Source organism: Colobus angolensis, unplaced genomic scaffold (genome assembly GCF_000951035.1).
Source record: "Colobus angolensis palliatus isolate OR3802 unplaced genomic scaffold, Cang.pa_1.0 Scaffold284, whole genome shotgun sequence".
In the NCBI taxonomy this organism is placed as follows: domain Eukaryota; kingdom Metazoa; phylum Chordata; class Mammalia; order Primates; family Cercopithecidae; genus Colobus; species Colobus angolensis.
The window spans coordinates 2,211,903-2,222,151 of record NW_012116088.1 but is presented as its reverse complement, the minus strand read 5'-3'; the positions used below and the strand labels follow the sequence as shown (position 1 = coordinate 2,222,151).

Here is a 10,249-nt window from a genome sequence, read left to right as displayed (position 1 = left end):
CTGTTCGTTTGCGTTTTGAGAGACAGTCTCACTTTGTCACCCAGGCTGGAGGAGAGTGGTCTAATCTTGATTTACTACAACCTCTGCCTCCCGGGTTCAAGTGATTCTCCTGCCTGAGTTTCCCAAGTAGGTGGGATTACAGGCCTGAGCCACCGCACCGGAACCATTGTCTGTTTTTATTTTTGTAGAGACAGGGTCCTGCTCTGTCACCCAGGCTGGAGTGCAGTGGCAAGATCACATCTCACTGAAGCCTTGACTTCCTGGGCTCACATGATCCTCCTACCTCAGACTCCTGAGTAGCTGGTACCACAGGCATATGCCAGTGCATCTGGCTAATTAAAAAAAAAAAAAAAATTAGCAGCCATATATGAGCCCTGGCTCATGCCTGTATTCCCAACACTTTGGGAGGCCGTGGCGGGAGAATCACTTGAGCTCAGGAGTTGGCAGTAAGCCAAGATCGCGGCCACTACTCTCCAGCCTGGCGGACAGAGCGACGCTCCTCCTCAAAAAAAAAAAAAAAAAAAAATTAGCAGCCTTATATGAGCCCTGGCTCATGCCTGTATTCCCAACACTTTGGGAGGCCGTGGCGGGAGAATCACTTGAGCTCAGGAGTTGGAGACCAATCTGGACAACATGGTAAAACCCCTGACTCAACTAAAAAAAAAAAAAGCCTGGCGCGACGGCACGCACCTGTGGTCCTAGCTACTTGGGTGGGTGAAGTGGGGGGACTGCTTGAGCCTGGGAGGTCAAGTTCCGATCATGACCCTGCACTCCGGCCTGGGCGACAGAGCGAGACCCTGAGAAAAACGAAAGGAAAAAAAAAAGATTAGCACAGTGACTTTCTCTTTGATGTAACCATAAATATCTAAAAAGAACAGTGCCGCCCACACTGGGAACCTCAACAAAGTTGTTTCCATTATCCATCACCAACCAGAATTCAGGAAGACTTTGCCTGTCTTGTTCCTGCTATAACCAATGACTCAACAAATGTTTGTGGAGAGAGTGGGTGACCCTCTCCTTTTACCAACGGTAAACAGCCCGCGGAAAGAAAAAGTGAGTTAGCCAAAGTCTCTCCAGGCATTTGGGGCAGAGTCGGGACTAGCATAGTAGTATCCCGACTCTCGCGGGAGGGCTCGCTCCACTGTCGTTATGCATTCTCCTTTCCATACAACCAGGTCTAATCCGGTCAAAGTCTTCAATTCTTAAGCTAAGAAAAAAGGAAAATACATGTAAACTCTGTTTTGCGATAGACAAGAAGACAGAAGAATCAAAACTCCTCCTTCCGGAGGCGCAGCACAATCCTTCCACAGCGCGGTCCTGTCACGTGACCACGCGTGGCACACCAGACACCTGACCTGCTGAGGCGGCCTCCGCGCAGGCGCAGTGGACCTCTCTTGCGCCATTCCAGACATGGCGGCTCCGCTAGGGGGTATGTTTTCTGGGCAGCCACCCGGGCCCCCTCAGGCGCCGCCGGGCCTTCCGGGCCAAGCTTCGCTTCTTCAGGCAGCTCCAGGCGCTCCTAGACCTTCCAACAGTACTTTGGTGGACGAGTTGGAGTCATCTTTCGAGGTAATGTAAGACATGGGCGTCTTTGTCCCCAGCCTTCCCTTTTTTCTGAAACGTGAACTGCGCGTACGGGTATCTACTCCAGGGATCCGAGCAACTAATTTACAAATAGGGAAACTGAGGCTTAAAGAACGTAAGTCATTGCTTTAGGCTTCCCCGTGGCCCGTAGTCAATTCAGGTCTGCTGGCGGGCGCGCGTAAACTCGATATTTCTGGAAATGTGGACCCGAAGTTTGCCTAAACTCCAAACTTGGAACCCTTCCAGATTCCCAGCCGGCCGTTGCTATCCCAACCGGTCGTCGGCCACATCCCTGAGCACCGTTTCTTGCATCCCTGCATGTTTATTAAGCCTTTTCGGAGCTCAAAGTTTCATTACTGTGTCCTGTATCCTTTCCGCTGGTCTTCACCCTTAAAAGATCCTAAAGAGACTCTTAGGAGGGGAAATTGACTTCCTTAAATTACCGGGCGCAGCTTGGTACTAGGGGCTGAGGAAAGAGGAATGCTGGCGGTTAGGGAGGGAGGGAGCGCAGATGACCCAATCTCAGTTCTGCCCAAGGAGTTTACCTTGTAGCAAGAAAGGTGAACTGTGTATTGAGGGAAGATAGGTGAAAATAAGTGCTCTGGTGATTTCCAGTGGTCCTTAAAATGGAAGATGAGCTATTCCGGTCTAGTAATAAAGTAATATAACTTCAAATTGGAGTTAACTTTTCCACATTTAAATCCCAATTTTGCCAGGCGTGGTGGCTCACGCCTGTAATCCCAGCACTTTGGGAGGCCGAGGCGGGCGGATCACAAGGTCAGGAGTTCGAGACCAGCCTGACCAACATGGTGAAACCCCGACTCTACTAAAAATACAAAAATTAGCTAGGCATGGTGGCATGCGCCCGTGATCCCAGCTACTCAAGAGAGTGAGGCAGGAGAATCGCTTGAACTCGGCAGACGGAGGTTGCAGTCAGCCGAGATCACGCCATTGCACTCCAGCCTGGGTGACAGAGCTAGACTCCGTCTCAAAAAAATAAAATAAAAATAAATAAAAATCCCAATTTTGTGACTTTTAATATTGTATCTAATAGCACAGTGGTACATTTATAATTATAAATATATACTTTGTAAGGGATTATATTATTCAGACTGCATGGACAAAATGCTTTTACCACATGGATGTACAAAGATTTAGAAATAAATGATTTGAAATGGAGTCTCACTCTCTCGCCCAGGCTGGAGTGCAGTGGGGCAGTTTCGGCTCACCGCAACCTCCGTCTCCTGGGTTCAAGCGATTCTCCTGCCTCAGCCGAGTTGCTGGGATTACAGGCGCCCGCTACCATGCCTGGCTAATTTTTTTTATTTTTGGTAGAGGCGGGGTTTCACCATCTTGGCCAGGCTGGCCTCGAACTCCTGACCTCATGATCCACCCTCCTCCACCTCCTGAAGTGCTGGGATTACAGGCATGAGCCACCGTGCCTAGCCAGAAATAAATGATTTAAAGGACAGAGACCGTTGAGGAGGAGGGAAAGGAGGAGGAGGAGACACCTTTGAGGTGGTGCTAAGTGGTAAAGGAAGGGGCTGGTGAGCTTTAGAGCAGCATCTAGCGTTGTGCTTGAGGGGAGCTGGCTCTCTGTCCTGGGCACTTGTTGAAAGACGGGCCCTGTACAAATCTTAGCCAAAGTTGACTCCCAGCACCCTGCTGCTTAAAAACTTATAGTAGCTGCTTGTTGCTCTTGAGATAAGATCAAGATGTTTAGTGTGGTCTCCCAGGCTTTGCATGTTGAGTTCTTTCCTTCAGACTCATTTTCTTACTCCAGCCACACAAGACTTTCCCAAGTGTACCATTTGTTTTCTCTTTGGGCTTCCAGGCCCCCCCTCAGCTCATTGCGTCACTTCCTCAGTGGACCCTTCCCTGGCATTTTTATTACTTACCATTAAACCAGGCTGCATGAAGTCAGAGACTACCTATTTTGTACCCCCACCCCTCACATTGTGTATCCTGTAGTGCTAATACAGTGGTAGTAGATAGCAAGTGCTAGATGAACATTTGTCAGACATGGAAGGAGCCTGTAGTGTGGAGCCTGTAGTGTAGTTGCCTGTGCACAGAACTCCTTGCCTGATTCACAGACACGTCTGTAGGTGCCCTTGAGAGAGAACTCCCTCTGGGACTTGATTATCCATACAGAGAATACAGAGCAAACCAGTCCCTACCTTCAGGAAGCTTGTGATAAACGGCAGGCAGTTGCCTTGCCATAGGATCGATCACTGCTCTGATAGAAGAAATCTAGGGTACTGTGGGAGCACATATAGGTGTGTACATCGAGGAAGGCTTCCCAGAGAACATGAAAGCCAAAGAAGCATTTTGATTTAGCCAGGCGAAGGAGAGTGGGAGAGGTGCGAGCTGGATCCTGTCTCTGCTGCTGGGTGATCATGATTGGTCTCGTCTTGTCTCAAGATTCAATTCAAAGGCCACATTTTCTTTGGAGCTTTTCCTGTTTCCTCCCTTGTGTTCTGTGTGAACCTCAATTTTCACAGCCTCCAGTGGCACATGGCAGTGCCTGCTTACCTGCTTCTCATTCCTATTGGGGTGCCACCCCTTGAGGTTTCTGTCTGCTCATTCTAGCTGCTCAGTACATGCTCTTTGATGGAAGGAATTTATTGAGCTCATGCACTCTTGATTTTGGAGGGAATGTTGGAGACCATCTAGTTCCATTTCCTCCATTCATGGATAGAGAAACTGAGGCTCAGTGAGGACAAGTTACTTGCTCAAAGCCAGCTGTTGGGTTTGTGGAAATGAGGACTAACACTTACTTTCCAGGCAAAGGCTCTGTTTTAGCCATGCTTTTAAAAAGCTCTTCTCTTTCTAGGTAGATGCAGTGGCTCACGCCTGTAATCCTAGCACTTTGGGAGGCCAAGGTGACTGATCACTTGAGATCAGGAGTTTGAGACCATCCTGGGCAACATGGCGAAACCCCATCTCTAACTAAAAATACAAAAATTAGTGGTCTGTGGTGGCATACGCCTTAATCCCAGCTACTTGGGAGGCTGAGGCAGGAGAATCACTGAAACCCGGGAGGCAGAGGTTGCAGTGAGCCAGGATCGTGCCACTGCACTCTAGCCTGGGCAACAGAGCGAGACGCCGCCTCAAAAAAAAAAAAAAAAAGGCTGTTCTCTTCTTAATACAGCTGTCCCTGTCTATAAAGGCGCGTGTATCTGTTTTTTTTCTTTTTTTTTCTTTGAGACAGAGGCTCACTCTCACCCAGGCCAGAGTGCAATGGCACGATCTTGGGTCACTGCAGCCTCCACTTCCTGGGCTCAAGTGGTCCTCTTGCTTCAGCTTTCCAAGTGGCTGGGACTGCAGGTGCGCACCACTACGCCTGGCTAATTTTTGTTTTTGTAGAGGGTGTCACCACATTGCCCATGCTGGTCTTGAACTCCTAGGCTGAAGCCATCTGCCCATCTTGGCTTCCAAAAGTGTTGGGATTACAGGCGTGAGCCACCACATCTGACCCCAAATTTTTTTCTTAAGTGGGTGGAGGGCAGTAAAATTCTTGAGATCAGATTTCCTGCCACCCTGTCTGGTAGGCCTCCTGGCTCTGGGGAGCTGGCCCAGCTTTTTTGACCAGTTTGTGACTGGTTGGCTTCTTGATGCGACATTTTCCAGTAGCCATAGGTCTCACAAAGGAGGTACATCCTACCCACATCCCAAACCCAACAGGAGTCAACTTTCTTTTTTTTGTTTTTTTTTTTTTTGAGACTGAGTCTCTCTCTGTTGCCCAGGCTAGAGTGCAGTGGTGCGATTTCGGCTCACTGCAGACTCCGCCTCCCAGGTTCTCACCATTCTCCAGCTTCAGCCTCCCGAGTAGCTGGGATTACAGGTGCCAGCCACCACACCTGGCTAATTTTTTGTATTTTTAGTAGAGACAGGGTTCCACTGTGTTAACCAGGATAGTCTCGGTCTCCTGACCTTGTGATCCTCCTGCCTCAGCCTCCCAAAGTGCTGGGATTACAGGCATGAGCCTCCACGCCCAGCCCTTTTTATTTATTTATTTATTTTGAGACAGATTCTCGTCCTGTCACCCAGGCTAGAGTGCAGTGGTGCGATCTTGGCTTACTGCAACCTCCGCCTCCCAGGTTTGAGCAATTCTCCTGCCTCAGCCTCCCGAGTAGGTGGGACTACAGGCACGTGCCACCATACCCAGCTAATTTTTTGTATTTTTATTAGAGAAGGGGTTTCACTGTGTTAGCTAGGATGGTCTTGATCTCCTGACCTTGTGATCCGCCCATATCGGCCTCCCAAAGTGTTGGGATTACAGGTGTGAGCCACCGTGCCCGGCCAGGAGTCAACTTTCAAAGTAATCCCGAGAATGGGCAATCTGTGTTTCTGGTTTACTTTCTCTGTAAATCAAGTGCGGGAGCTGCAGGCAGGCAGAAGTTTTGCTTCTCAAAGGGCCCTCACATGTAGATAATGTTCTAAATTTGAGCTCAGATCTATCTGCCTCACAGGAAGAGTAGTTTGCTGATTGCTGATAGAGCTCTGCTTTCCTGTGTTTGAGGCTTCCTTTCTAACTCCTGCTCTTCCAGCTGCCATGCTGTTCTCTTTTTGTGCCTCCCCAATCTCCCTGCCCACTTCCTGCAGTGGGTCTGCTTTGGTACATTTCCTTAGAGTTGCTTGTTCACAGAACTCCTTGGCTGATTCACATTTGCATCTGTATAGGTGCCCTTTAGAGATGACTTGATTATCCGTGTGACACCAACCTTGTCCTTTTAGGCCATCCAGTTAGTCAGTAATATGTGTTATTAAACATTTCCCTTGTGCCAAGGCAGTGTTCCAGGCACTAGGAGGACAGTGGTGAATAAGACAGACAAAATTCTCACCTACTAGTAGGGGACAGATAATAATGGATGAAAATAATGGATATGATGTCACTTAATTATGTGAAAAACTATAAAACTGTGCTTGGGTGTGGAGTGTGAGCAGGAGGGGCACAGTTTAGAAAGGGTAGACTGGCTGGTCTCTCTGAGAGGGAGAAGATTGGCCTGAGTCCTGAATGGGTGGTGATGTGAGTTGTGTAAGCACCAGCAAGAGGCCACAGTGGGGCTGGAAGAGTGTCTGGGCCTGGTGTGGAATAAGATACGGGGGAGGGGCATGTGGTAGGACAGAGACCAGATGTGGTGCCGGCTCATTTGCCTGGCACTTCCTCCATGGGTCTAATTAATTGGTAACCTCAGTTTACCAAATGTTTCCATTGGCGTGATGTCTTGCCATCTCATGTGCAAACACAGATGCTGCCACTTCATCAGATGACTTCAGGAGAAGTTATTTCTTCCTCTGGAGTAAGATTTTTGATGTGTGAATGACATTTTTTTCTTTCCTACGTTTTGATTACACAGGCTTGCTTTGCATCTCTGGTGAGTCAGGACTATGTTAATGGCACTGATCAGGAAGAAATTCGAACCGGTAAGCATTCCCTCTGTGTACACAATGTTCTTGGCTTCAGCAGGATTTCCTAGTTGCTAATTTTATACTTCATGTGTTTCAGTCCTGCTTTTATCCTAAGAGAATATTTCAGGAACTGAAATGTGTGCACATAATCTCTATGAGCTGCTGACTCTTGGTTCAGTTTATTAATTGACATCTTATATCACCCATAATGAATCATTTATAATGAACTTTTCATATTGGTACTAGGTGAAGAAGACCAATGGTGTGTACTGCTTTTTAAAAATTTTTTATTATTTTTGGAATAGGTCTTACAGAGAAAAGTCTCCTGTGCTTCTTTTTATTCCCCAAGTTCTGTCCCTAAAGGTAACCAGAGCTTCTGATTTCTTCGTACCATATTTTACATGTTTCTTTTTTTTTTCCGAGATGGAGTTTCACTCTTGTTGCCCAGGCTAGAGTGCTCATTGCAACCACCACCTCACGGGTTCAGGCAATTCTGTCTCAGCCTCCCAAGTAGCTGAGACTCAGGCATGCACCACCATACTCAGCTAATTTTATATTTTTAGTAGAGACGGGGTTCTCACCATGTTGGCTGGGCTGGTCTTGAACTCCTGACCTCTGGTGATCCACCCGCCTCAGCCTCCCAAAATGTTGGGATTACAGGCATGAGACACTGCGCCCAGCCTTATATGTGCCATTTTAACTGGAAATTATGATGCTAATTGCTGGATCTCTGTGTTGTCTCTATCTCTCTTTTTTTTTTTTTTGGAGACAGAGGTCTTGCTCTCTCACCCTTTTAAGAAAGGAGTACAGTGGCATGATCTCTGCTCACTGCAACATCTGCCTCCTGGGTTGAAGCAGTCCTCCCATTTCAGCCCTCCTAGTAGCTGGGACCACAGTGAGAGCTACCACATTTGGCTAATTTTTGTTTTTTTATTTTTTTTGTGGAGATGGGATCTTGCTGTTTATTGCCCAGGCTGGTCTCAAACTCCTAGGTTCAAGCAGTCTTCCTGCCTCAGCCTCCCAAAGTGTTGGGATTACAGGATGAGCCACCACGCTCAGCCTCTGCATTGTCTTCTTTTTTGAGATGGAGTCTCGCTCTGTCACCAGTCTGGAGTGCAGTGGCATGATCTCAGTTCACTGCAACCTCTGACTCCCTGGTTCAAGGGATTCTACTGCCTCAGCCTCTTGAGTAGCTGGGACTACAGGCATGTGCCACCACGCCCAGCTAATTTTTGTATTTTTAGTAGAGATGGGGTTTCACCATGTTGGCCAGGATGGTCTCGATCTCCTGACCTCATGATCCGCCCACCTTGGCCTCCCAGAGTGCTGGGATTACAGGCCTGAGCCACCACGCCCAGCTACATTGTCTTTTTAAAGATCTCATGGCTTTTATGCTGTATTAAGGTCTCTCTCTCTTTTTTTTTTTAACCTGAGAAAAGCACAGATTATCTGCTGTTTAATGTTGGTTAACACATGAGAAGTTGGGGGTTATTATTACCACTGTGGCCAAGATTAAAATCCCTGAGTTGTCTATGAGAAAGCTCTGTTTTTACGTTCTGATTATTCATTTATGAGGGAGATAAATGAGTCTGTTGTTTTTCTTATTTTAATACTTTTGGTCTTTTTTTTTTTTAAGGTGTTGATCAGTGTATCCAGAAGTTTCTGGATATTGCAAGACAGACAGAGTGTTTTTTCTTACAAAAAAGATTGCAGTTATCTGTCCAGAAACCAGAGCAAGTTATCAAAGAGGTATGGACTCAGTTTTCTCCTTAGCTCTATAGGAATAACTAAGTGGTGCCAGGAATCCTTTTATGCTTTAAATGAGATGTACCCGTTTCCTGTGAGTTTCATTCAGGCTTTATAGGTCAGTGTGAAATGTGGCTAGTCATCCATGTTTGGGACAACCTGAACAAGAAATAGAGCCAAGGAGTGGGGTCCAAAAGCAGAGTGTCAGACAGAACAGCTCTGATGTGACTTGTGTCATACATTAGCCTTCAGGAAAGATTTTTCTTAAAAGATTCTGCCATGTGAAAAAAGGATAAAAGCCATCAACATATATAGGCTTGTTTTGGACAAAAACTGAGATCTGTGTCCCCAGTTGCCTTACCCAATGCCTTGCACACAGGAATCCAAGGAATCAAAAAGTAGTGTTCGACCCAGGCTCCTGGAAAGTCAGGATTTCGTTGATCTCAGTTGTTCTAAGCTAGGGCATTTGGAAGTATGTTGGGGTTGCCACGATGACTTGGGAAGCTTTAATGGCATTGAATGGGTTGGGCCAGGACCTGCCCCATGCGATGTGGAAGAGTGAAGAAGCATCCTGCCCAGAAAGCCAGTGATGCCCTCAGTGAGAAACACTGAATTGAGATTATTGGTTGGGGGCAATTTTTGAAGTAACTAGTCCCAATTAATCAAAAAGTCTCTTTTCATTCATGATACCAGCTGTTGGGGATAGATATTCTTACAGTTATCAGGTCAGATCATTTCCTGGTGTGAATACTTGAATAACAATGCAGGTATGTCTAAGACTGGGTCTTTAGTAAAGGATGTAATGCTGTTGTTGTTCATAAAAAGCTCTTGAAAATGTAATTGTAACAGTTCATAATCTGAAGTGATAGAACAGTGGTGTGGAGTTTTTTGTAAACAGTTGTTAACAAATGTTTCAGATTTTCAGTGTTTTAGGTTCTCAGCAGTAACCTTTGGAGAGAGGTACTGGGTGGCTGGGGACCAGGATGGGATCGAGTCTGCGTATTAGTCTGTTTTCACACTGCTGATAAAGACCCTGAGACTGGGCAATTCACAAAAGAAGAAGGTTTAATGGACTTACAGTTCCACGTGGCTGGGGAGGCCTCACAATCATGGCAGAAGGTGAAAGACACATCTCACGTGGCGGTAGATAAGAGAACGTGTGCAGGGAAACTCCCATTTGTAAAACCATCAGATCTCGTGAGATTTATTCGCTACCAGGAGAACAGCATGGGAAAGACCTGCCCCCATGATTCAATTACCTCCCACCAGGTTCCTCCCACAAGACTTGGGAACTGTAGGAGTTACAATTCAAGATGAGATGGGTAGGGACACAGCCAAACCATATCAATCTGATTTCTTTTTGGCTGCCCTTTTCAATTTTGTAACTTGCATATTTCGATAAGAAAAATAAACATAGGTCGGGTGTGGTAGCTCACGCCTGTAATCCCAGCACTTTGGGAGGCTGAGGCAGGTGGATTACTTGAGGTCAGGAGTTCGAGATTAGCCT

The 10,249-nt window shown here is 46.8% G+C and overlaps 1 protein-coding gene across 1 annotated transcript; it reads left to right on the top strand.

The window, feature by feature from the left end:
* Positions 1-1,389: 1,389 nt before the first annotated feature.
* MED28 (mediator complex subunit 28) lies at positions 1,390-8,769 on the top strand. The gene is made up of 3 exons (XM_011948849.1): positions 1,390-1,569; positions 6,945-7,011; positions 8,633-8,769. Exons 1-3 carry the CDS (start codon positions 1,411-1,413, stop codon positions 8,767-8,769), a joined length of 363 nt encoding a protein of 120 aa, XP_011804239.1. The 5' UTR covers positions 1,390-1,410.
* Positions 8,770-10,249: the final 1,480 nt, after the last annotated feature.

Excerpts from the sequence above, each read along its gene's own strand:
- MED28 (XM_011948849.1), top strand. The coding sequence starts at position 1,411 with ATGGCGGCTCCGCTAGGGGGTATGTTTTCTGGGCAGCCACCCGGGCCC. Across the intron at positions 1,570-6,944 it reads AGTTGGAGTCATCTTTCGAG|GCTTGCTTTGCATCTCTGGT; the intron begins GTAATGTAAGAC and ends TTGATTACACAG. Across the intron at positions 7,012-8,632 it reads TCAGGAAGAAATTCGAACCG|GTGTTGATCAGTGTATCCAG; the intron begins GTAAGCATTCCC and ends TTTTTTTTTAAG.